We start from the raw sequence: 27,593 nt of genomic DNA, 5'->3' as shown, positions 1-27,593 counted from the left end.
AGTTCAATGAAACATCACACAGGAAACAAGAGGAATTTAAAGGAAACATTCATTCACTTCCAATTTATATTTCAGATTTTAAAATTCTATGACAATGACATAATTTCAATTTTTGTATCATAGCATGTAAATCAGAAAAAACAAGGTTAACCATCAAAAAGGGCTAAAGTGTGCAACTACTTCAATATTTTTACTTCAATTTTTTATTTTATAAGAACATAGAGGAAAAATGTTTAAAGATCAAAATTATTTTAGAAATATTTCAAAATAATGGTCACAAAGATGACACATTTAAGAGGAACATTGCTTCAAACTTACTGTCCATTCTTTTGACCCTAGGAAGGAAAAAAATACAATAGTGTTTATTTCTACAATTTATCAAAGAAAATAGAGTGTCATTTCTGACATTTAATTTAGCCTTTTTTATGTCACAGGAGCCCGATGAAGAATGACTCAAGTAACAGCATCATGGTACCTCTTAAGGATGTAAGAGGAATCACCAGAGAGAACAAAATTGGTGATACTGGTGGAGGGGGATGGCAGAGAGATATAAAAAAAGAAATATATGTGTAATAAAATATCTGGCATAAGCATGAAACGGTCCAGAAGAACCATTACTTTTGTGGACAGGGGCTGCCTAAAGAGTAGGGAGTCTCTCTGTTGACTATCTCTTTTGGTGGTTTGCTGTTTGTTTTGTCTGGTTTGGACTGGTTTGGGGGTTTTCAAAACTTACAGAAGGCTAAAGGGCACTTTCTGAAATCTTTGACTGAGTCAAGAATTTAAATTTGATTAGCAGTGAGGGGAAGATAGCAAACATTTCTTAAGGCCTATCAGGTACCGTGCTCAGTGTAAAGGCTCTTAATAGTAATTATATCATTTCATTTTGCAACATGTGAGGTAGGTGTTATCTCCATTTTACCAACAAAGACCTTAGGCTCGGAGAGATTCAGTATTCATTTGCTCAAGGCTACTCAGATAGTAAGCGACAGAAGAAGCAATTACCCCTCAAACTGTCTGATTTCAAATCAGGTTCTCTATGTTTTATAATGCTGAAAGCAATTCTTCATTAAACCACTGCTCCTTGGTATGGAAATTCAAATCTACTTTTTCTATGTATCCCTTTCTGGAGATTCTTTTTGGATTCCATGACCATAGTAAATTTCCCCATGACATGTGAATTGTCTTTAAATTTAAAATATTCCTGCTGTAGGTTTAGGTAAGATTTTAGCTATGGCTAGGAAGACATAAAAAGGACATCTAGTATCGCAACCTGCTTCTCTTTTCCTCTTTTGATTCTCACACTCGCAGTCCCACCTTTCTTGCTCACCTTAGACAGTCCCTGTCCTCGAGGAACTCACATGCTCAGAGAGGAGCTGAGTACACATGATGTCATGCAAAGGAGCTTGGCTGTATCCTGAGAGTGAAGGGGAGCCGCAGAAGGATTTAAAGCAGGGGAATGATAAGCACAAATTTGAACCTGAGAGCTCCTTCTAGAGCCTGTGTGGAGGATACTTTTTAAGAAAGACAGGCTGGAAGCAAAGCAGTCTGAGTGAGAGAATATGGGAGCCAAACCAGGGTTGTCACCGTTGGTACAGAGAACGGAGGACACATTAGAGAAATACTTGAGAGGTACAGTTGTCAGGATACGGTGATGGACTCAGGTGTAAGGAGTCAAGGATGACTCCAGGTCTCAGGCTCGTCCTGAGTATCATGAGTGTTGGCAGCTGAGCTGCAGATACAGGAAGAGGAGCAGGTATTGAGGACAAAGAGATGATGCACTCCATGATGAACACCTGGAGTTTGATGTATCTGAGGGATACCACAAGAGTGTCTAGAAAACAGTCAGATGTAGAGCTCATTAGAGCAGGAGAAGGGACTGGGCTACAGATGTGGATGTGTGAGGCACCAGCCCCAAAGTGGTAAGTGAGGGTACCAGTCTTTAAGTGGTGAGCAGAGCAGAGGACCTTTCGGAGGAGACTGAGGAGGAGAAGCCATGGAGAAGGAAGAGAACCAAAGAGAATGGTGCGTGGAAGTCAAGGGAGATAATTTCATGAAGAAAGCAGTCAAGGAAGATGTGTATTGAAAAGAGACCATTGGGCTTGGCTATCTATAGGTCATTCACGGCCAATCTTTGCCATGGGAGATTCAGTAGAAGAAAAGAAGAGATACATTGTTAAATTAATTCAGCCTAGATTGAAACTGTCTTATAGCCCATGCCCTTCTGCACTAGGCTTATTATAAACTCAAAGCAAGGCATAATTGATTTTTGGTATGCAAACAACTTGATGGAGTGTCCAATGGCAAATTTTAGTACTTCATTGGCTAGAATCCCAGGTAGAAGTCCTCTGATTTCTTCTATTAAGTTCTTACATAATTTTTTTTTTAATGATGAGATGTGAAACAATATTTACCTTAAGTGACAAGAGTGGGACTCACACATTAAATCCAATCACTCTGTCTTGTCTCTCATGGTCCAGAACCCCTTTGCATCTTCCTGGACTCCTCCTTTGTCCCACATGCTACTTGTTATGAAGTCCGTTGATTCTACTTCCTAAATATCTCTCAAATGTACCACCTTTTCTCATGCCCACTATCACTACCTAACTCAGGTCTTGTTATTCCTCATCTGGGCTCTTGATCCTCCTGGCCCAAGTCTCATTTCCCCTCAGTCCTTATAAGTCAATAGAGCACCAGAATGTGTTTTGCTCATTTTTCTGTACTTTAGCATGATATCTGGCTCATAGTACACGCTCAATAAATGTTGAGGAGCAAGGATAAATAATGAATATTATATTTAGGGCTTTAGGTTCATAATTCTTGATATGTGACAAGAGAGAAGTCATTTCTGGTGAACAGAAGATACTCCTCTTGTCCAATAGGTACTAATTACTGTCCAGAACCTAGTAATTCTATTGCTTTAACAAGGAGCTTTCTGTTTCATCCAGGACTCTAAGTTAATCATATGATATAAGAGAATAAATAAAATTTAAGAACCATCTTTTTGCAAATAAAATAAAGTGGAGTCATAAGCTTCTTACTTAATCAATTATATAATGCTAAGTTTTTTGTTTTTTTTTTTTTAAATTTAAGTGTACTTGACTTACAATATTGTGTCAGTTTTAGGTGTGCAGAAAAGTGATTCAGTTATATGTATATATATATTTTCAGATTATTTTCCATTATAGGTTATTACAAGGTATGCAGTATTGTTCCCTGTGTTAGACAGTAAATCCTTGTTGCTTATCTATTTTACGTGTAGTAGTTTGTATCTATTAATCCCATACTCCTAATTTACCCCTCCCTCACCTTTCCTCTTAGGTAACCATAAGTTTGTTTTCTATGTATGTGACTCTGTTTCTGTTTTGTATATAGATTCATTTTTATTATTGTTTACATCCCACATATAAGTGATCTCATATTTGTCTTTTTTCTTTTTTTTCTTTTTCTTTTTTTTGCGGTACGCGGGCCTCTCACTGTTGTAGCCTCTCCCATTGCGGAGCACAGGCTCCAGACGCGCAGGCTCAGCGGCCATGGTTCACGGGCCCAGCCGCTCCGCGGCATGTGGGATCTTCCCGGACCCGGGCACGAACCCGCGTCCGCTGCAGCGGCAGGCAGACTCTCAACCACTGTGCCACCAGGGAAGCCCTATCACCCAGTTTTATGTCACCATTATTATTATTCCAGAGAAAATTATGAGATAGAAGGAATAGTAATGCCCTGAATTGCAATGATTTTTCTAGATTCTGATTTTTCGACTGACCACTTTGAGGTGACCACATAATAGAATTTATGAGGAAGAAATACAGTGGATTCTTACAGTTGCACGGTACAGCTTGAGTTTTGCTGGATCTACCCGAGGGGATTATTTCCCAGAAGCACCAGAAACACCTTGCTATAGCCCAATGTGGGACCTCAGAATTTGAGGATAAGAGTCATGGAAGAATTTCTTTCAAAACACATTTCTATTGCTAATGATGCAGAGTACGTCTGCTGAAAGATTTGGAACCAGTATATTGCTGTTAATTTGCCTTTTGTTTGTCCTCCACTGATAAATAATCTGTCCCCATGTTTTAAACCACATTTAGAGGGTTTACCTACATCTTTTATGGCAAATATTTCTCAGTTCATTGAAAAAAAAAATAAAACCATTGTATCACATGAGAAGGAGAAAATATTTTCTTTCCCCCTTTCATTAAAAAAAAACCAACCCCAAACATAACAATGAATAATGAAAGGAAAACAAACGAAGCCATTCCATTCCATGGAGGAGGGGCAGAGTAGCTGCAGGGGACAGCTGCAGCGCGTCTGGCATCCCAATTCTTTCCTTTCTCATCACTTTATTACTTACTGGACCAAGAATGTAGACAATTTCAGCTACGGTTGTTATGCATTTTAGTTTTTCAACTTAATTCTGTGTGGTGCTCATTTGCCTTCTGCACTGAGTCCTAAGCCCACAGGGTCACTTCAGTGTGTTGCATGGAACCACACAAACAGGGGTCTCTTAGTCCTCTCCCAGCTCCACCCCTTCCCATGAGGCCCTTGAAATTTGGAAGGACTCACTGTCTTAGTCAGCCTGGGCTGCTACAGCACACTACCATAGACTGGATGGCTCAAACAACAGACATTTCTCACGGTTCTGGAGGCTGGAAGTCCAAGATCAAGGTGTCAGAAGATTCAGTGTCTGGTGGAAGCCCACTTCCTAGTTTGTAAACGGTCCCCTTCTTGCTGTATACTATCACGGTGGAGAGAGACAGAGCACGCTGGTCTCTTCATTTTCTTATAAGGGCACTAACCCCATCATGGGGGCTCTGCCCTCATGACCTCATCCAAATCTAATTACCACCATCACAGTGGGGGTTAGTGCTTCAATGTAGATTTTGGGGGTGACACAAACATTCAGTCTGTAGCACTCACACCATGCTTTTGTGAGTGTTTGTCAAAATCATCAAACCCTTCATGCCTCTTTCAAGCATTAGACCTCTGGTTTTATTTGGGTACCAGTTGACTGCATGCTCATACACTGTCACTGTGTTACCTTCAGTAAGATGCAATCAACTGTTTATGTCCCCTCCTAAATCCATATGTTGAAATCCCAATCCCCACTGTGATGGTATTTGGAAGTAAGTCATTTGGGAGGTAATTAAGTTTAGATGAGGTCATAAGTGTGGGGTCCCCATGATGAGATTAGTGTCTGTAAAATATAGGGGACAGAGAGATTGCTCCTCTCTCTAGGAGCAAGCCCAGGAAAGGCCTTGAGAGCACACAGTGAGCAGGCAGCCATCCACAAGCCAGGAAGACAGGCCTCACCAAAAACCAACCATGGTGGCACTTTGATCTTGGACTTCCCGTCTCTGGAACTGTGAGAAATAAATGTGTGTTGGTCGAGCCACCCAGTCTACGGCATTTTTTAATAGCAGCTTGAGCTGACTGGGACACAAGATGACTTCAATTCTACTAAACTGAAAAGGCACAGGAAGGAAGAAATAATGAATGTGGTGATTCCTAGAGGGGTGCTTGATTCATTTTTGAAAACATGTTTTTTTAAACTTGCACAAACAAACCCTTACGAGGGAATATTTTTCATCATAATATTGACTGTTACATATAGATCTGAAAAAATTGATTTTGTTTTAGAGTACAACCACAATTTTCCCCAAATCCTCCTTCAAACCATCGCTTTTTTCTTTTTTACAAATTTTCATAGCTCTTGAGTTTCCTGCTATGTACTATATTTACATAAAAGAATTTTACTTTTCAGGCAGACACTTAAAAGTGGGCAGGTTTTAAAAACATTTTCAGTGTTCTGTTTATATGAAAAAAGTGTGAATCAGCAGCATATTTCACAGCGTTTATTAATAGTTTTAAATAAAAATTTAAAAATATTACTTATCTCTTTCAGCACTGTAGGGAATCTAACAACATAACTACACAGAGGTTCATTAAAAGTAGAATCACTATGTAGAATTCTGTATCCCAGCGAACGATCCACCTTTCTTTCTAACAAAGTTATGTGTTTTCTAGAATTTTGATAAACAATGCATTTATTTCACTGCTAGAAATTGTGCCTAACGTAGCTGAGATTTCTGCATGGTAACAAAGGTTTGTTCAGGCTTCATGAGCTCCTTTTGGTCTTGGGGCAACAGTGGTATATTTATTAATACAGGACATCATATCCCATTAAGTCAGCCATTCATCCTCGCTAACGAAACGTGATCTGCCACCCCTATGGATTAAGTGGTGTCAAGTCATCCAAGAATGTTCACCAAAGACATGCTTATTAAATTTATCTAGAACTCTCACCCAAACTAGTGCTGCATTTTATGCAAATGGGAAAACTGAGATTCTGTCCTGAATTGATACTTAGTGCATTGTGTGCTAGGAAGAGAATTTTCATCAGGATCTCTTGGGGGCGTGTGTTAAAACCGCATGTTTCCTGCCTCCAACCCCAGAATTTCTGACATAGTGGGAATGGACCTGGAAGGGATGCAGAAATCTAGTTTCACAAAAACCCTGGGTGCTTCTGATGTCATTGATTCCCTTTGAGGAACGTGTTGTAGTTGCATTGGGTCCCATACGTAGCTCAGAAACCACACAGCAAGAAACTGTTCTGAGCAGGATGGGCAAAGGCAAAACCCTGAAGTCACAGAACTTTGCTCTGTTTTCAATTAATTTTCTCTCTCTCCAGGCACTTTAGGTGGTCTCACTGTTGGGTTTCCACGGTAAGGCGCTGTTGGCTTACAAAGCTCGACGTATATTTTTTTCATTCTTTTCTCCTTATTCTCCACCCTACGTTAAACCTCAATGTTGTGAGGGTCATGCTTAAAATGACAGCCAGATGTCTGATTAGCTATGCATGCTAAGGGGTTATGACTGTCAACTTTTAATGTGTGGTTCTCCTATGCATATGTTCCTTAGTAAATAGTCTAGAAAGTCAGGACATTTGCCACAAGGGAGAATTCTCAAATACTAAACTTCTACATGTCCTGGCAGTACAGCGGGGGCAGTGATTTTGGTCTGCTTGCCTTGTTTCTCGGCAAGTTCCTTGTAAAATCAACTCCGTTCCTAAGAATGTACAGGATTTCCTTTGCAGATTTATGAAGAAGTTGAAGAGGACAAGACTGACCACAAAAAGCATTGGGAGTGCCAAATTCCTGTCTTCCAGCTTTACTGGTTGGTGCTGATAGGATGAAACTGGAAAAAAATTGGCTAACATAACCCAAATTCACTTGACCCTGATATAATCCTAACTTGAATCATAAAGCCAGTATAAGAGTTTGCAGTGAGAAATACCTCTTTTCAGAGGGAGGTTGTTCAACCCACAGAGGAGGGACCCAGTATCAACCGTAGGAATTTGGAATCAGAAATCACTTGTGCTGTTTTCCCAGTGACCCTGCTCTAACCCTCCTGGAGGCCAGAGCCTTGCATCTTAATGGTCTGGCAGAGGAGCAGAGGATGCAAGGAGGGGGATGAGGGAGCCCAGGACAAATCTGGCCTGATGAAGAGAAATAGCTCTGGGTTCTGAATCTGGTCCTACTAGTCATTAAGCTGTGTGACCTTGGGCAAGTTATACAAACTCTTTAGCCTCTGTTTACTATCTGTGAAATGGGAAGTACACTGACACATACTAAATATTCAGTTCATAATTCTATTATTATCATATTAAAATTATTATCAGCCTTTTCGGAAAATGTCAGAAAGCTAAATCTGATGTTGATGTATTATATATCAGCCTCTTAGCTGGAGTCGAAGTAGAAAGAGTGGGAGAATTTTGGTTATACAAGATACAGGGGTAAAAAAGAGAGACAGATTAAGTATCAATGTACCAAACTTTCCATTTTAGCATTTAGGATGGAACAGGAACTGGCTCCCCCTTTCTGGAAACTTACATTTATATGTCCATTCCGGATAAGTCTTGCAGAAAGTGTGATGAACGCTGTCAGGGACACACAGAGCATGGCAAAGCTCAGGCACAGGTCTAAGGCTTGAAGTGTCAGGTGGTACTCTTCATAGTGTGGTGGGTCTACACAAACTGATGGGAATTTTGCATATGGAAAAGGAAAGGCAACTGCATAACCAAGGTAATTGGTCCCTGCAATCCCCCAAAATGAGTAGAAGCAATACGGGCCAAGGAGAGCAGATGCCAAGGCTACAGTAAAATGAAGTGGACATCCCAGGATGCTCAGAACCACAAAGGTGAAACTAGCTTCCCACTGAAAATAAAGCAGAAACAAATTGTTACTTGGGGAACTAGATTTTTCAGAAGCTTCTTAGCAATACGTGGAAAGAAAGAGATGCTGGCTATTAATCTTTCCTACTGGGAAATGAAGGAGAAGTGGGTTACAACCGTCTCTTTAGGCCCTTTTGCCTTCCTCTTGAACTTTCACTATGGGAGAATAACATATCAACCCGCTGGAGCAAAAATGAAATCAATTCCACTCAACACATTTATTGACTTACCTCCTATCATGTGTTGAGAACCAGTCCAGGTGGGAAAACAAAGATGAGTGAACAGAACCCCTGCCTTACCCTAGGACCTTGTTATCCAGAGTGTGGTCTATGGTCCAGGAGCACTAAATATCCCCTGGGAACTTATTAGAGATGTAGAATCTCAGGCTTCACTCAGATCTACTGAATCAAAATCTTCATTTTAACCAGATCCCCAGGTGATTCACACATATATTAAAGTTTGAGAAGCCCTGCTGTAGCCACGGGAAGAGGAGCTATAATCAAATCAAGGTAGTCTTTCTGTACCTTGGGATTTACTTGGCTCTACACTGTTGAAATGCAAGATATCACAGACTTTTCATTCTTTTTTTTTTTTTTTTTTTTTTTGCGGTACGCGGGCCTCTCACTGTTGTGGCCTCTCCCGTTGCGGAGCACAGGCTCCGGTCGCGCAGGCTCAGCGGCCATGGCTCACGGGCCCAGCCGCTCCGCGGCATGTGGGATCTTCCCAGATCGGGGCACGAAACCGTGTCCCCTGTATCGGCAGGCGGACTCTCAACCACTGCGCCACCAGGGAAGCCCCTTTTCATCCTTTTTTAGGGGAAGAGGTAACAGGGAGATTGGAAGGAGATACCAAATTGAGGAATTGAGACTTGAAAATACATGATTAAAAACAGCGGATCCGGGCTTCCCTGGTGGCGCACTGGTTGAGAGTCCACCTGCTGATGCAGGGGACGCAAGTTCGTGCCCCGGTCCGGGAGGATCCCACATGCCGCGGAGCGGCTGGGCCCGTGAGCCATGGCCGCTGAGCCTGCGCGTCCGGAGCCTGTACTCCGCAACGGGAGAGGCCACAACAGTGAGAGGCCCGCGTACCGCAAAAAAAAAAACAAAAAACAAAAAAACAGAGGATCCTATAGATCCACTTTTTCAGAATGAAATTCCGGAAGACTAACACTGATTCTGTCCTCCCCAAACTACACTACTTAAATACAATAATCACAGGAACTGGTAGAAAATGTTTGGAGCAGGTATCAGATAAAACTTATGCATTTAAAACAACGTTTATGACTGAAATCCACCATAGTAAGGCATCTATTAGATAGGATTCAATTATAATCAGAAATCATTCTCTGTGTTCCATCCTGAACTAGTAGAGATTTGACCTTCAAACTTTCTCTGCCAACCTACTCGATGTCTATACATTTACCAGGTGTCTCTCGGTCCACTCTTTGTGAGCCAACAGTAGGAGTATACCAGTCATGATGGCCTGTGAAAGGAAAATGGAAAAACAACATCCTGTGAGAGAAGGTACCTCTGGAAAGAGTTCAGTTTGCTTCACGGTTTGACGACTTTATCATAAACCAGAAGGAATAGCAAATGGCTAAGTGGATTTATGGCTCTGATCACCTCCTCATCCGTGATGACAATGAGGAAAAGAAGCCATCAGTGTCACAGAGACATGATTCACACAAGCTCATTTTTTTGATTTTCTATGTTGCCGTTGCCATCACAATTATAACCTTTGCTACTGTTAAGATGTCACTGCAATGAAAGCTTGGCTTTAAAACCCTTGCCGTCTGTTTTATTTTGGTTAATTGTCTATTGTTCATCTTTTTCCAAATTGCTAAATTTACAAATGGGAGGAACTGAAAAGGAAACGTGTCACAGAACCGCACCCACCCTCAAACCCTCCCGGCGGCGGTATATCTTTTACTCTTTGCTTTTTTTGAGATTCTGCGGCCTCAGCCTGCCGGTGATCCCTGTCTCTCAAATAACAAAGATTATCATTAGAATGAATGCATGATGGGGCATTTATTGTTCTGGGGGCAGTGGTGTCCAGCTTTTCAAAAGAGAGTTCTTCATAGTCTCCGTTGAAGAAAAAGCCCCCAAATGCAGAATGAAAATAGTTCCACAAAGGAGGGAATGGTGTCACCAGAACTGAGCCATAGATAAGGAGAAAAAAATTCTGGGCTCATCTTCGCTTCGGCACCGGGTCTGATGGAGACCTATGTAATCAGTGTCTGGAAATTGCTTATTCCCAGCCCATAAATCATTTGTTCCTGGTCAAGGAATGTTTTGAGGTTGGGAGAGAAAACCAGGAAGAGATGTGCCTGAAGTAAGATATAGAATGAGGACAGGTTTAAAAAGAGTTACAATTTAGGGTTTTGACAGAGAAATAAACACGACTGTATGTATAGTATCAACAGGGGAAAAAAATCGGAGCTTTAACCAATATGGTTTTGTGGGATGTTGCTTTTTGTAGCTCCAGGTCTGGCATATTTATTGTTTTGAGACCTAGCTTTTCATTTTCCTGGCATATTCTATTTTGAATATTGGATTTAGAGAATCTGAGAGCGAGAGGAAAAAAGCACGCACATGTACACTCACACAAAACTCGTGTAGCTAAGCCTGACGTTCCAGGCTTTGGCATCGCCATACCATAAAACTCCCATGGATAAAAACAGAACCATCTGCAATCGAAAGAGGTTGCCTTGATTCTGCAAGAGGAAAGTTTCCAAGGGACCCTATGGAGGTTGAGCCAGCATAAACAGTACAACAAAACAGGAGAATTATTAACAGCAACTGTAGCACTGATGCTAAGCCTGGGGCTAGTCTCTGCTTTCAGAGGCAAAGCGCTCGATTGACACGTCACTCCTCTGTGTGAGAGAAACACTAAAGCAAACGAGATAAAAAGCAAAGGAGATGTCTCTGCTGGTTGAAGTCCAAGTAGATAGCTGACATTATCAGATGCTTAGAGTCCAGGCTGCCTTAACTACTTTGGCACAAACGGTTTCTTTCCTTTCAAAAGTTGAAAAATCCTGCCGAATTGCAGTTGCCTGTTATTTCTGTTGTAGCTGCCAGCTTCAATTTTGCTTTGTTTACACAAAACTTTGAAAAAGATCTTTCATGGGGGAAGCTGGTGCATGCATGCCGTTCAGTAACTTGTTAAATCCACCCTGAGGACTGCGGCTCAGGAGCCAAGCACACCCATCTTTCCTGGTGCCCGGCCGTGCGTGGGAGGTGGAGTGCGGGTATTCCCCCAAGAGTCACAGGCTTTCCTTTTTCTTCTTTCCATTGTTTAAAAAAATTTATTTTTAGACAGGGAAGGGGAATAGAATGAAAAAGGAAGAGATTTGGGACTTGTCTGGTGGTCCAGTGGTTAAGGTTCTGCGCTTCCAGTGCAGGGGGCATGGGTTTGATCCCTGGTTGGGGAACTAAGATCCCACATGCTGTGCCACGCAGCCAGAAGATTTTTAAAAAAAGGAAGAGATCTGAGGGAAGAGAAGTCAAGTGGGAAAAGGAAATGTGGGAGGGTCTGAGAGGTGAAGAGTTGGGTAGAGAGGGGCGGTCAGGTTGTGAGGAAGGGCGGAAAGGAGGCCATGCCTGGGGAGGGTGGGAGTGCAGCTGGAGGCCCAGCCCTGCCCTCTCCACCCTCAGCTCTTCTTGACAGGCTGTGGACTTGCTCTGTGGGGACAGTTCCAAGGACATTACTTGGGTTTTGCAAAAGTTGCTGCTAACATTCTGCATGCTAATTGTGACCCCCCCACTAAATCTTTAAATGGCCCCAGTAAGGATGCAGTTCCCAGAAGCAGATGAATTGAAGGAAGCAGAGAGCTTCACAACAGAAATAGAAACTTTTAGAGAAATCATTATAACATGGGCTCATTTATTCACTTACGGACATCTATTTTGGGTCTACTGGGAACAAGGGATGTGATAGGCACGATGCCGATGGAATAATGATAATAACGTTTAACATTTATTGAGCACTTATTCTATGCCGGGCACTCTAGCAAATGCTTTACATGTGTTAATTCATTTAATCTTCATAATGAATGACCCTAGGATGTAGATCGTCTCCTATTTTTAAAATGAGGCACAGAGAAGCCGAATAAGGTAAGCAAGCTCACCAAGCAATAATTATACAAATAATGGCCCCAACTCTCAACGGAATCTATAGTCCAGGTGTGAAAGGACTGAAGGCACTGTGGGGGAAATATGACTCAAAGCAGGTTTGAAGGATGGATGTGACGTCAGTGAGAGATGCAGAGGGAAGGGCAGTCTGGGCAGCCATGGGAGAGTTGGTTCCTGGCAGAGAGGAGTAGGAAATCAGGCTTGAAAGCCACGTGAGGTCAGGGTGTGGACGGCCTCAAAATCCAGGCTAATATATCTGAACTCGGTTTGCACAATGAAGCAACACTAAAGATTTTTGAAGACGGGGCTAGACTGGTACAGCAGAGGTTTAGAAAGATGGACCTGTTATTGCATGCTTGCTGCATTGGCCTAGAGGTCTCTGTAGGACCTTGGTCTTCAAGCTTTTTTTTTTTTTTTAACCTTTACCCATAGTAAGAAATATATTTTGTAACACGGCCAAGTTACGAATATTTTTACATCTAACCAAAATAACAATAACTTTATTATGTGTGATACACTGTAGAATTCTCTATTATATGCCGTTCCATTCTGTCCCATCCTATTCTGTTCTATTCTATTCATATTCTATATGTTTAAATGCTAGCTACCCAACAGGTTGATTTTATAACCCATTAATGTATAGATCCCCACAGGTTGGTTCTAAAAGTTTCAAGGCATAAAACCTGAGTGGGGCAGGAAGTGGTAAGGAGGTGGGCAGGGGTTGCATAGTGAGAACGAAGAAGAAAAAATGCATAGGGATTTGCCTCGTAGGAAAAATAAAAGTTGGCAATGGATTGGATGTGGTGGGGCGGGAGTGAGGCTGAAATGGGCTGGTTTGGGGCATTGCTGCCCTAAGCACTGTCCTAAGGACCAGTAGCATCTCCTCCCTTGGGAACCTGTCAGACATGTAGAATCTCAGCTTCACCCTAGACTCACTGAATCAGAGCCTGCATTTTAAGATCCCCAGGTGATTTACATGCACATTTCAGTTTGAGAAACACTAGTTTAGAGGAAAGGATTGAGTCAAAAGTCACTCCAGGGTTTGAAATTGGGTTCAAAGACTGGGAAGTCAGGAGAAGGCATAATTGCTTTTGGTGGTAAGATGATTACATTTTTGGGCCAGTTAAGCTTCAAGAAGCTTAGGATATCTAAGTGGAAAATGGACCATCAGCAGATTGGAAATCGCAGGACTGTTGATGCTATAAGCGACTTGAGCATTGGTGCAATCAAGTCCCTTCTCTAATAAACGAGGAAACTGGAGCTTGCATGGGTGAGTCCAGCCCTACCTTTCTCCTAAGTTCCTGTCTCCAAGCAGGGCTCTGGGTACAGCGCTGCTGCTCACCGTTGGCCAAGTCCCTGGATCCTAGTCCCGTTTTTTAACTCAGTGCACTTCAGTCTGTTCATCAGAGCTTGATCTACAGGCCAGGTTTTCCAGGATTAAAGTAGAGCTCAGTCCTTAAGGCTCAGTGATCTCCTTGCTACATACTTTCTAGCAGCTGATGACTTTCAATAACCTGGTTCAGATTTCTAGGAAAACAGCTTCTCATGTGTCTGTAAGAATTGAGCTAGGAGAGTCTGAGGAGGAATATTTGTGAAGAATTTAGAAAAAGCTTTGAAAGAAAGGCACCGGACAAACACAAAGTATGGGTCACTTCTAAAATCTATCTCTTCCAATCTCAAAAGAGATATGGAGTCATTTTCAAAAGGAAATATGTTTGAAATGTACATATTATCTTTCTACCAGAGGAAGATACACTTTGCAGGCAAGTTGAGAAGTGATTGGCAGGGAAGGTTGTGGGATGGGTCAGAGACCTTTGAAGTTGACCCTAATCAGACAGAGCTATGGTTCACTACCAAACTGACTAGGAAAAAAATCATGTTGTTCCAAATTTAGACATTATTGAAAGAGGGAGCATTCTTATTGCTTTCCTTCTGGTGAGGATTTTTTCCTGTTTTAGTGTAAATACCAGCTTGACCTTTATTCTTTGCCACCTAATTAGAGCTCAACTGTATAAGGAATTCTGTACTGTCAGAATGGAGAGCATGGCATTCACCACTCATGTGACAATATGTATCAAGCAATATTTAGCACGAATACCTAGCATGTCACTTACTCCCTTTCAAGTGCTGGAGATATAGCAATGAACAAAATAGAAAAAAAAAAAATCCTGCCTTTGTACAATCTACATTTGGGGGGAAAGGACAAACAAACAGATAATAAGTCAGTCAATTATGTTGTATATTAGATGGTGTTACGGGGGGGAAAAGTAGAGTCGGGGATGACAGATTGAGAATGCCATTTGCGGGGGAGGTCTGCAATTTTAAATAGGGTAATGAGGGAAGGCATCAGTGAGAAAGTGACATTTGATCCAAGAATTGAAGAAAGTTAGGGAACAAGCTGTATGTATGTGAGAAAAGGCTTCAGGCAGAGAACTGGCAGTGCAAAGGCCCTGAGACAGAAACATACCTGGCCATGTTTGAAAACAAGGAGCCAGTGTGACGGGAAAGAAAAGAGCTAAGGGTAGAGTGGTTGGAGATGAGGTCAGGATGTAATATGATACGGAACTCAGCAGGTCGTCAGGGAACAGAATGGGAGAGTGAGGCAGGTGGCAAGGGATTAGGAACAAAGGGTTTGGACAGAGAGTAGGGCATAAATGAAAGGCATCGTATTAACTAGCATTTGTGTAGGGCTTTAAAATTGGCAAAGCTCTTTATTATGCAGTCTCTGAGCAAATTGTGTTCATTCTCTTTGAGCCTCTTATGGTTAGACAGTTTCACATGGGCTCTCTCTACCTGTGAAATTCCCCATTCTACAGGTAAAGGCAATGAGGAATTGGTTGAATGAGGGCCCTGCTCTTGACTACATACCAAGAATGTTAAAGTCAGGATTTGAACAGAGGCTCACCTCTCCAAATCCTAACTCTCTGACTCTACTTCCCCGTGCTTCACCCTCAAAAAATCAAAAAGCCACCAATTAGCTATGTGCTAGAGATTTGTCATGTCATTTCTCTGGGTCTGATTGGTCAAGCAGATGTTTGGTGTAGAATAAGCATATACTCAGTAATCTGTGAACCTAATGAAATCACCAATATCTGTTGACTATATTATGATAGACCCTGCAGGGATAGGCAAAGAATTATAAGAAAGGGACACAGGATTGAGCTATAACCATGGTTTTGTTAAAGTTTGGGCCAGTTGTAAAGTCAGGATTTTTACAAAGTTAACTAGAATAGAAAATATCAGAATTCACTTCACATAGAAGGTTAAGTATTGTTTTGCGAAACATATGTTATATAAATCTAGTTACATGTATATTTCAGTATCTCTCTTTTTACCTTGAGAGAAATATATAGATGTATTTATGTACATTCCAGGTCCTGATGTAAAATATTTTTCTTACTCTGGGTCACTAACAAAAAAGTTTGGTAGTCATTTATATAAATGCCATCCCTGCATTCTAGTAGGTGTTTAATAAACATTTCCTTGAATGTGTGGTTTGGGGTAGTTGTTGGGGGAAAGAGGAAAAGTTCAAGACTTGGGTGGCAGTGTAAAAGAAAACATAAATAAAAAAAAGAAAAATACCATCAAATCATTTCCATGTTCAGTTCCATGCTCCCACCATCCCACTTTCCTCCATCTGCACACCATCATTAAACCCCACTAGACCAAATTCCTTTAATATCGAGATCTTGTTTTATTCTCCATTGTAACTCAAGCATGTAGTAGGCTACCAATACATATTTATTTATTAAGTAAATTAAAATTATATTTCCTAGGGTCTTGCATTTAGATGACATCTCTGTTAAGTTTGATTTTTTTAAAAACGTAAAATATTGCCCCTCCTGAGAGTGGCTACATTTTAAGAGAAAACTCCACACAATCAAAAAGCTTCAAAATCAAATTGTCTAGTCTCCAATAGTGAATGTCAGGCATCCCAGGAAACAATGAGAGAAGGATTTGTTGGATGTTTGGGCCTTTGTAACCCCTCTTCGATCATGCCTCCGTGGCAGCCACCTACTCCCAAGGCTACATGTGTTGGTTTCTTTGACCCAGGGAGCTGAGGTACCAGTGTCATCATTCACCTGTGGTGACCATTCAACGGGCAGACATTGAGCAGTTACTTAGTACCCACGTGTATTTGACACATGCAAATTTGGCAACATGTGAAGTTAGTAAAGCCCATCACTCAACTTCTTCAATTATTTTCAGTTTAAGCAGTTGTGTTCAAAGAAAAAGATGGGAGAACTAAGATTTGGGGCTTGTAAACCTTTCGGTCACATAAACACACCTCGGTGTTTCTAATAAACGCATTAGTCTGAAAATTATTTTACTTTGTTCTTCATTTAAAAATTATTTTTCACGGTTCACGTTTTTTTCTACATTCAAATTTCGAAAGATAGATTCCGATTTCTCAGAACGTCCAGGTAAAGAAGATTAAAATAAAATAATTTTTGAAGAATTTCTCGAACAGCATTTTCACTATGGTATACCTGATATGTTGTAGATATGATTAAATGATATTAAGAAAACCTTATATTTAAAATATAACTAATAGAAATCAATGTTCTAAGGTAAAATCTGATTTTCTGTAGAATTTTTATGTCTTTATATTGTTGGAAAACTTTAAAGGGACATGTTATTCTGGTCCCTCCTTCCCTCCCTCTTTCCTTTATTCTCTCAACATATGTAATAAAAATATTTTCTTACCAAAGCTCCATTCCAGATGGGACAAGCAATCCAGACACTCCATCCTGTGAACCAAAGCTTGTAGGAAAAGACTGGGAAGAAAGCAATAACTCCAGAGAATACACTGAGAGCCCCCAGAGTAATGAGAATCCGGCCAGCAGTCTTGTATAAGTCTTGCATTTTCCTCTGTGACTTGGGTCCTAGGTCTCAAAGATGTTTTGTTACCAAAACATGAGAGTATGTCAAGCCTCAATAAACAGAAGTTTCTTAGAGACAGTAGCCATGACACATGTGGACTGTTGATCTACTCGGAAACAAGATTATATTTGTTTTCAGTGAAATAATAATAAAATGTAGTGATATAATCCTTGACATAAATTTGACATAATAAATTATAATACTAGTTTTTCTCAGAGAGAGAAATCATTCCTCGTGTTAGGCTACCGCCTTCATTCCCTTCATTCTGCTCTGTCTTGGGGAGTGACCACTTCCTGGCTTAATCAGATTCAAAGGCTTGCTGACTGAGCTAATTGTTTCTCAACTCAACCTGCCTGGTGGTTCCAGCATAAAGCCAACATCCTTTGTGCACAATAGACCTACATTCCCAGCACAATTTCCCACAAAACAAAGTAAAAATAAGCACTCTGATCACTTTTCATTACATTTAATTTCAATGATTTAAAGCAAAAGCAAGACCTCTTCCCCGCTTCAAAGTTCAATTCTACTACAATTATTTTTAAATTTTTGATACAGATTTATCCCCAAATAGGCACAAGCTTCATTATGGACTTCTGCATTGTTTTCACTAAACCAGCTTCAGCTCAGTTAATTTATTATTAATTCAATTATCGAGTAAAGGGCAAAGATGGAAATGTATGCAGTTGTAAAATAAACTTTGAGGAATCATTCATTAGTTGACTAAAATACTGATCTCCATTCTAGAATCGTAATTCAAAATTTAGATGGCGGGCTCACGTACACTGAAGCAATCGCAGAAGTTCATCTCTTAGTTTCTCACGCATTTGAGAAAGTGGTGTGTATTTGCTTTTGACTCAGAGGACATGTTTGACTGTCCTTCCAAGGTAACATCTGGAAAACACAGACAACTTTCTGAAGCGATCTGATTAAATTTCTATGCAATATTATTACCTTTTTTCCCCTTAAATAAAATTAAGAAAAATAATTTTATGGATGGAAAGGTAGTGGTTTAGAACATGGATTTTGGAGTCAGACACAGCTAGGATCCTGTTCTGGTTCCACTCTCTACCAGGTATGTGTCCTTGGGCAAAGGCAAGTTGCTTAGCTTTTCTAGGGCTGTTTCTTTATATGGGAGATGGGAATAAAGTTAGTGTTTATGTCACCAGGTGGTGACTGTTAGCATTAAATGAGCCAATACATGTAAAATCCTTAGCGCTGGGCTCCGAATAGCAAAGACGCTTGGGAAGCTACCTGTTATTTTGTTGGGACATTGCATCTTTGGAGTTCTTTCAGTATGGGACAAAGGCACAGTCTTCACTGTTTCTCTTATCCGTCGTCTTATGGACATTAGGTTTGGTAAAAGCTGGTAAAAGCTCCCAAAGGACCCTCCCATGTACGGTGAGGAGTGAAGCTTCTCTCTGACTCTCCGCCATTTCCTCTCTGTCTTACTGTCTTTCCACAGTGTGACCCAGATTTTGAAGAAGTTGCATTCCTGGATATACAGAATTCAGGAAACCAGCTCAGGCTTTCTGCTATAGTTGTTATTTTCCATCATCTCCTCTTAACATTGTGGGAGTGTAGTCTCTGATATTTTTTTTCCCCCAATGCCACTAGGTAAGTTCCACAAGAGCAGAGGGCTTGTACGTCTTATAAATCCCCTTGATGTATGACATGTCCAACACCTAGAAACATGTCTAGCCCAAAGTAGATACTTAGGACACACTTGTCAAATTAATTAACGAATACATTCAACTTCCCAGCTTCGCATTTGGGGCCCCATGGGTTAGCCATCTGGATCTGTGCGTGGGCACCACGGTCAGTGTGTACTAATGTCAGTGTGTTCCCTTGTTACAGAGGCAAGCCTTCTGGACTGAAGAAAGACGTGCTTGTGTTAGTATTTGGTTTGAGCTGTTTTGACTTTTTCCTTTACTTTTTATCTCAAGGTTATAGCTACATGGTATGTCAATATACTGCGGGTCAGATCACTCTCTCCCGTTTGCGTGTTTGGAAAATAAAGACTGTTGAAATACTCATGTTAAACAGTACAAAGATGTCAAACAAAGGGAATATGTTTTGTTTTAATCTGGGGGGGGGGTTGGTGTTTGTGACACTGTAACACTAACCCTGACTCTGTCACTGTGACCTGTAAACCTGAATTTATTAGTGATTAGGAAAGTCGTCGCCACTTATTATAACAAAAGAAGGGACAGAGGGAGAACTAGGGATTTCTCTGTGTGTTTTCCCTGCTGTAGGAAATCTTTCCACACTGATTTCATTAACGCAAGAAGACTTTCAGGAAGGGCAGCTACCGGCAAAGAAGAGAAAATGTAATTCTGCCCCTGGCCCGGGCTTCCTCTCAGCTCGGCCACATCTCCTGTTCCCAGTGTCTGGCAGCCAGGGAGGCTCACAGGGTCCCTGCCCCTGCAGGGCCCCTCCCTCCCATTTGGCACTAACTTACTGGAAGGCCAGTCTGTAATCCCTGGTGGAGGTGGTGTTTGTCAAGGTCTTTGCAGGCTGCTTTGCAGATCCTTCCTTCCCCCTCACCATCTTGGCACAGGGAAGAATGGTAGAAGTTCTACCAAACTCTTCAATCCAGCTTTGCCACTGGAAAAAAAACCCAAAAAGTCCCCAACAAACTGACATTTTGATTCCAACACTCACCCACCCACCCCCTGCAAAAAAAGAAAGAAAAGGAAATGTAATCTGGACCCCCAGATAGATGGGATAACGTCAGTGATGCTGAGGGGGAGAAGCTGATTTGGACATTCTCCACCTCTCTAGATACACTCCTTCACACGTGAGCCCTAGAAATGACAGCTCTGTGTGTGCTCAAGTCTTAGGGTTTTTTTAAAGTAAGTTTCAAAGCCACAGAAGGGGTTCCATTTTGCCAAGATAAAAGAAAATGGAGCTCTAGACAAGAGATGGAAAGAAAATGCTTTATCTCCCCAGGAGCTTCAGGTGACTACCTTCATTTGTTTACACATTAGAGAGGTAGCTCCTCTAGCAGAAAGAGCATGGGCTTTGGCATCAGAGAGACCTGGGTTCCAGCCTCTTACACTGTTAGTGGGAATGTAAACTGGTGCAGCCACTTTGCAAAACAGTGTGGAGGTTCCTCAAAAAACTAAAAATAGAGTTGCCATATGATCCAGCAATCCCACTCCTGGACATATACCCAGGCAAAGCTATAATTTGAAAAGATACATGCACCCCTATGTTCATAGCAGCACTATTTACAATAGCCAAGACTCGGAAACAACCTAAGTGTCCATCGACAGAGGAATGGATAAAGAAGACATGGTACATATATACAATGAAATATTACTCAGCTACAAAAAAAAGAATAAAATAATGCCATTTGCAGCAACATAGATGGACCTAGAGATTATCATACTAAGCGAAGTAAGCCAGAAAGAGAAAGACAAATACCATATGATATCATTTATATGTGGAATCTAAAATACAACACAAATGAACATATGGATGAAACAGAAACAGACACACAGACATAGAGAACAGACTTGTGGTTGCCAAGGGGGAGAGGAGGTGGGGGAGGCATGGATTGGGAGTTTGGGATTAGCAGATGCAAACTATTATATATAGGATGGATAAACAACAAGGTCCTACTATACAGCACAGGGAACTATATTCAATATCCTGTGATAAACCATAACAGAAAAGAATATCTACCTATCTATCTATGTATCTATCTATCTATCTATCTGAATCACTTTGCTGTACAGCAGAAGTTAACACAACATTGTAAATCAACTATATTTCAATTAAAAAAAAAAAAGACCTGGGTTCTGTACTGAGGATTCCATCTGATATATACAAAAAGGAATGAAAGGGCTTCCCTGGTGGCGCAGTGGTTGAGAGTCTGCCTGCCGATGCAGGGGACATGGGTTCGTGCCCCGGTCCGGGAAGATCCCGCATGCCGCGGGGCGGCTGGGCCCGCGAGCCATGGCCACTGAGCCTGAGCATCCGGAGCCTGTGCTCCGCAACGGGAGAGGCCACAACGGTGAGAGGCCCGCGTACCGAGAAAAAAAAAAAAAAAAAAAGGAATGAAAAAATTAGAAAATTAATACCCTGCTAACCTCAGTGCAGCAACTGATTCAAGCACAATGGATACCTTTACAATGGAAAATATCTTAACCAGGATAAAGGTTAAGTCACCATCTTAACCAAGTGATCAAACTTTAAGTCACCAACAACAGGGCAAACCGACCTCACCGCCTCCTGATATGATGCATTGCCTCCTGATATGATACCATTACCTGTGTAGCACTTCTGGTAAAAATGTATAGCTTGAATCTAATCACAAAGTTACAGTCAAACTCAGATTACTGGGACATTTTACAAAGCACTAGCCTGGACTCTTCAAAACTGTCCATGTCATGAAAGATAATAAAAAAGTTACTGGGACAATTGGGGAAATATAAACCTGGAGTTTCTATTAGATAACACTAGTGCATCAACGTTAAGTGTCTTGGGAGTATGAATGGCATTACAGTTACGTAAGAGAACGTCCAATTGGTGACTAGGTAGGTTAGTGTTCTTTATGCTTTCTTCCAGCCTTTCTGTAGGTTCGAAAATTTCAAATTAAAAGGTGGGAGAACAAAAGGGAAAAAAGAAAAGATCTATGGCTTTAGTAATGTGCAAAAAAATGAAAGGCCTAACTTTTACTCAGACATCCAGCCATGCGGCTCAATAATCCTTGAGAGTATTGACGAATGTAGATCACAGTGTAAGGAATGCCCCTTCAACACCAAGATGAACCTGTCTTCCTAGCATAGGAACGATGGACAGATGTGTTTGATTATACCGTGAAGACACAGCCCTCATGCAGACACACTAATGGGTATCTTTCATATACTTTTTTGTCTTTCCAAATATTCCAGGTTCTTAACTGGATTAAAAACATTTCCAGTGCTCATTCATAATGCACACTTCCCTCTGCTTTTGACTAGCTGTTCGGCTTCAACTTTGAGTGAACCCTCCCTTCTCATAATGGCTTGGGGTTTAAGGAGAGCAAAGTTCAATTTTTATCATCCCTAACTGGGAATTGTCAAATTTAAAGGCTTTCAATCTGCAAGATGTTTGGATCTAAATAGAGATTTGTGCCTCAACGTGTACTTACCTAATTCAGATTTTATCTGCCTTTTTGTATATCTGACCCTCAGATGTGTTTTGAAATCATCTGGAATTTATCAGAATTTTCTTCTGTTTTCGCAAAGAAAAACAACTCAAGTGTGTCACCGGCAAACTTGTGCAGCTTGCTGTCGGTTGGCTCTCCCAAGCCCTGCAGCTGGAAGGAAGTGGTCTTACTGGCAGACTTGACGAGCCAGGCAGCCTCCCACAGGCTACTGTGGAGATGTCTGTCTTTTAGGAAGGCTGCTCCTATCTTGTTTTATCATGGAGATAGAGGAGCCACAGATAGAATCGATTGTGACAGCGGCAGTGATTGATTGGTGCTTTGGCCACCGAGGAGAGGGGAAGAAACTAAGAAAACAGGAAGAGAGAAAACAGTGGGGGTGTCTGGGGAAGAGAGGTGGGGAAAAGACGGAGAGGAGAGAAGGACAACAAGAGAGAAGTCAGAACACAGAGGAAAACATTCCCGAGGCCAAAACCAGCTTCTTGCGTCACCCTCAGATCCAGAGCCTGGGTTTGGACAGAGTTGACTCCGGGACAGAGGAGTGATGGGAGCCATGGGCCGTCCGTGTACATTTTACAAAAGTGGTTTGTAGGGAGGACAAAAGGGAAATAAATAGAGGGAAAGGGCAAAAAAAGCAGAAGGAGAAAGAAGCTGCTCTAAGTATCCGGAAGTATTCTCAGATTATGCTTGTTTTTAAAGTTGCTTTTAGGGACAAAGTTTTAAGTCCTCTTAAATGGAAAATGTATATTCATTTAGATCCTTCTCTTAGCATTTTTGAAAGAGGAAAGGACCAAATTGTTCTGTGAGAAACGAAACACACTTTTTGATCCAATTATACCCATGTGAAAGGCAAAAGGGAGGGAGGAACAGTGAGGATGAGTTCACTAAAGCCCTCTATGGTCGTCTTCATTATTCCCATTTTACAGATGGCAAAACTGAGGTTCTTGGGTGTTAAACAACAAGTGTGACCCAGCTAATTAGTGTCAAATCCTGGTTTGGAACTTAGGAATACTTGACTCTGACGTTAGTAATTTTTGCTTTTCTCTAGTAGATCAGTATACAGGTGTACCACATCTTTTAAAGCACATACGTACATCTGAAAATTGAACCATGAAGTACCAAAGCATATAGGGCTGTACTCAAGCCAAGGGCATAATGGGAATGGAGATGCTGCTGCAGATGCACAAAGGAGACGTTATTAGAACTGCTGATTCTACTCTCAGTTACAAAAAAACAAAAACAAGATAAAAAAACCGAACAAAGAGATTCCTTGCTATTTCTTTTTTAAAAATTAGAACAAAGAGGGAACTAAAACCAAAGTTTCATTTCTGTGTATTGATGTGAAAATCCCAGAATTCCTATCTAGAGCGTTGCTGTGGTTAGTTTTCCATTCTGCAGTGCTTCATGTCGGGGCTCTTGCCCTTGATGTGGAGATAGACTGGGATGGTTGCTGTATGGAATGTTCCTGAACATCTGCTTGAGGGGGTGTGGGCTAAAACAAATGAATGTTATGAGGAGCAGCCTGGTGTAGTAGACAGAGACCAGGGCTGTGTGACCTTGAGTAAATCAAAACCTCATAATCTTGGTGTCCTTCTCAGTAACATGTGGAGGTTAGACTAGATAATTTCTAAGACTCCTTCCATAGCTAAGATTCCATGGCTTAAAATAAATCCCAAAGAAGCAAAAGTACCTAAGTGGCCAAAATGCCTGTCCTTAAGAAGTCTGTATCACTAAGAATGTTATCTCTTTGAGGACTGGAAACTTCCAACTAGATCCCCCTCTATCTGGTACAAACAATGGGCATGTAATAAACACTGCATGCTGTGTACTGACTGGCTAATTGGATTCTTGCTGGACAGATTTCCCCCAGAATTCCTCCAAGGAGGCCTCACTTTGACCCTCGCGGCACACAAATAACCAGTAACTGGGAGCCAACATCCACCAGCTGGATAATTAAAAGACTCCAAGTAACAAACCGGTGATCTCAGCCCAGCTCTGGTGACTGTGTCATAAAATAATGAAAACTTGTCAACAAACACAGCAGAGGCTAAGGAGGGCAAGGATTGATGGAACATAAAACCTAATCACTCTTCTTTCCCAGCTTCTTGAAAAGGGATGAAAAGCTGGGAGGGAACTGGTAACAAACATCTCAGGCATGGAGTTCCTGGCGGAAGAGATGAGAATTTAACGAGGATCCGGATGTGGCAGAAAACTCAAAGGCAAATCCCCATTCACTGGCCAAGAGTCACTAGATAGGGTGAGCCTCTCTCAACTAGTTTCTGATTGGTCAGGAACCAAAGTCCCTACTCTGTTTTCCAAGCAACAGTTAAAACATCAGCAGCCTCAATTTTCTATATATTTTAAAATACAGGAAAGCAACATGAGCTAAGCATGGTACAGACAACGGATTCACTCCTTCACTTCATCAAGCTCTCTGCTCAAAGGGCCCCTCATCACAGGCCATCCCTCACCAATCTGTTTCTCCATCTCTTTTCTGAGCTTACTTATGACTACCTGATTTATTCTCCCTAGCTTCCTGGCTTACTTGTTTACTGTGTATCTTCCCAGCTAGAATGAAAGCTCTGTGAAGCCAGTACTTTGTTTTGTTCACTGCTGCATCCCAGAGCCATGAGCAATGCCTGGCCCACAGGAGATGTTTAGAAAATACTGATGAATGAATGAATGAATGAATTTATGAAGTCACTGCTTATCACAATCGCTAGTTTATCCAGACCATTTGCTGTGAAAGCTAGCTCCTGAGGCCTTCATGTAAAAAGATTTAATTTCTTGGTACCTTAAATCTCTCCTGTTCTCCATGAAAATCCACACAGAAACACAAGGAAAATCTTCTGGGTTAGCTCACCCAGCTGTGAGACTGCACTGTGACACTTCTGCATTGTAGGTAGGTATATGGGAGAGGCACTCTGAAGTCACCCACTCTGGGATTCTTTTGGCCTGGCTGAACCAGCACGTGACATACTGCCCATGACCCTGTGTTAAACAGAGGAAGACACAAGGTCACAGACTAACGGCCTGAGTCCAGCAAGAACTTCCGCCTCTGAGAGAAAGCTCTTGTGTGTACTTTTTTAATCCACTGATGATGCCAACTTTTAAATTGGTTCATGTTCACAGTGATCTATCTAACATAGTGATTTTATGGATCTCTGCATATTCAAAGGCTTTATCTATTTCTTTATCTGACCACTTTCCATAGATAAAAAGTATTTTCTCCTAATCTGTAGAAAAATGAAATAACAAAGACATAGCAAACTTTCACTTGGGAGAATCTGGCTACGCAAACTTATGCTTCTATTGTATTTTCATACAGATGATATTGTGATCTTTTCTGAGATAGGGTAACTAATAAACTAAGTGCATCCTTATGACATAAGGAGTTGGGTAGCATAGTAGAAACATGACCTACCATTAGCAGATGATGGTATCATTTTTGTATACAAAGGCCCACACTTTCCTTTTTCAACAGTACAGATATCCTGCCCTAGTTATTTATTTATTTATTTTTTAAAGAGGAGAAAGGTAATTTCTTGAAACTTCTGCATAGCATTGTCCCAGTACATAAACCCTTCTAGTTCTTCCTCACTATCCACAGAAAGCTAATAGACATAAAAGATAAAAGCTAGGCTTAAGCAACCCTCCTTTATCTAATGGACAAGTTCACTAAGAAGAATGTGGGGCAATGAGAATGAAAAGTACATGGTAATAACCCAACTGGAGGATCACAGACAGAGTCTAAAAGAACCTTAGAGATCCGCTGGTCCATGCCTGTCATTTCACAGAATAATTCCATGGTTAAAATACCAAGAAAAAGAGCCATCCAATTGCAACATTAACCTTAAATTTAAAAAGCCAGTTGTGACCGATGATCTTTCTGCTATATCTGCGTTTAGCACTAGGTGTTGCTCTACTGCTATTTATAGACCAGCTTTTCTTTGATACGCAGCAGGAATTGAACCTCCTAATTTGAGTTCCATTCTGCAAATGCTGTTTCTAAGATTATGCTCTGCTACTATATTATATGTTATGTTGAACAAGCTTCATTTAAATGACGTAGGTATAGCATACTGAATCTACTGAAACAGCCACTCTGGAAAAAAGTGATCAATACATGCCAGGGAAAGGCTATTCCAAAGCTAACTTTTTCAAATTGTCCTAATTCAAATATTTACTTAAACTCTGTTTTTATATTGTGTGCAATACAAGGGGAATGACATTGTTAGCTGTGTGTTTCCTGGAACTGACCATCTGCTACAAGGCCACAGATAAAGTTTGTTTATAGAAAAACAAAATATGAAAAAAAAGTTTACCACTGTTCTATTTGAGGTTTAATACTCCCACACATACTAAGTGGGAGAAAGGACAACTTTCTAGAATATTTCTTTCTCCGTGACAACAGAGGACAGAAATACTTTAACCCCCTCTAGTGACAGATGAATCATTACATAGATTAGTTCAGTTGTTCAGAGTTGAATGATAATACCACAAGGACAGACAGGTCATGCTTCAAGAAGTTTATAGTTTAGGAAGAGAGCAAATTTTCAATTCACCTGTAAGTTTTAAAGGGTATAAAATTCAGCTGTTGGGCTTCCCTGGTGGTGCAGTGGTTGAGAGTCCGCCTGCCGATGCAGGCGACATGGGTTCGTGCCCCGGTCTGGAAGATCCCACATGCAGCGGAGCGGCTGGGCCCGTGAGCCATGACCACTGAGCCTGCGCGTCTGGAGCCTGTGCTCCGCCATGGGAGAGGCCACAACAGTGAGAGGCCCATGTACCGCAAAAAAAAAAAAAAAAAAAAAAAATTCAGCTGTTAAGTGTGACTCTTAAACATCATTACTTGGTTCTTTCAACTTGGGTCAATTTGGTATAAACCTCAGCATAAATGTTCCAAATTCTACAAGTTACATATGCTATACTTATCTAATCTGAATTTTAAATCTTCGGGATATATGTGACAAAACAATGTCTAGTATATTGTTGCTAAATGTTATTTCTCAGTTTTGATATTTACCAATAACTATTTGTAAGACCAATAATCAGGCAACGATGTTAATAACAGCCCTAGGTTTTTATCAAAAAGGAAAGTGGCAGCCTGAAGCCCAGAGTGGGAGAGTCGTAATCACGCTCTAATCAGAGCTTAGAGCAAAGAGAGAGAGAAACAGTTCATGCAAAGCTAGCTGCTGGGATC

The 27,593-nt window shown here is 41.1% G+C and overlaps 1 protein-coding gene and 1 long non-coding RNA gene across 5 annotated transcripts in view; one reads left to right on the top strand and one right to left on the bottom strand.

The window, feature by feature from the left end:
- The window catches only part of LOC125964393 (uncharacterized), a 602,357-nt gene that overhangs the window by 349,264 nt on the left and 225,500 nt on the right, over positions 1 to 27,593 (top strand). The window lies entirely within an intron of this gene.
- Positions 188 to 27,149, bottom strand: TMEM212 (transmembrane protein 212). Of its 4 annotated transcripts, none has more exons than XM_033429524.2 (4): positions 17,065 to 27,149; positions 9,650 to 9,709; positions 7,887 to 8,210; positions 188 to 335 (listed from the first exon to the last, which is right to left on the bottom strand). In XM_033429524.2, the coding sequence occupies exons 1-4, from the start codon at positions 17,221 to 17,223 to the stop codon at positions 315 to 317; spliced, it is 564 nt and encodes a 187-aa protein (XP_033285415.1). In that variant the 5' UTR covers positions 17,224 to 27,149; the 3' UTR covers positions 188 to 314. The 4 variants fall into 4 exon arrangements, 2 of the variants coding, with proteins under 2 accessions (XP_033285415.1, XP_033285414.1); XR_007477375.1 differs by lacking the exon at positions 188 to 335 and adding an exon at positions 16,214 to 16,439 and having other exon boundaries at positions 8,078 to 9,094; positions 9,331 to 9,709; positions 17,065 to 17,172; XM_033429523.2 differs by lacking the exon at positions 188 to 335 and having other exon boundaries at positions 5,835 to 8,210; positions 17,065 to 27,132.

Source organism: Orcinus orca, chromosome 5 (assembly GCF_937001465.1).
Source record: "Orcinus orca chromosome 5, mOrcOrc1.1, whole genome shotgun sequence".
NCBI lineage: Eukaryota > Metazoa > Chordata > Mammalia > Artiodactyla > Delphinidae > Orcinus > Orcinus orca.
Note: the sequence above shows the minus strand (reverse complement) of the source record. Positions and strands in the feature narration are given on the sequence as shown.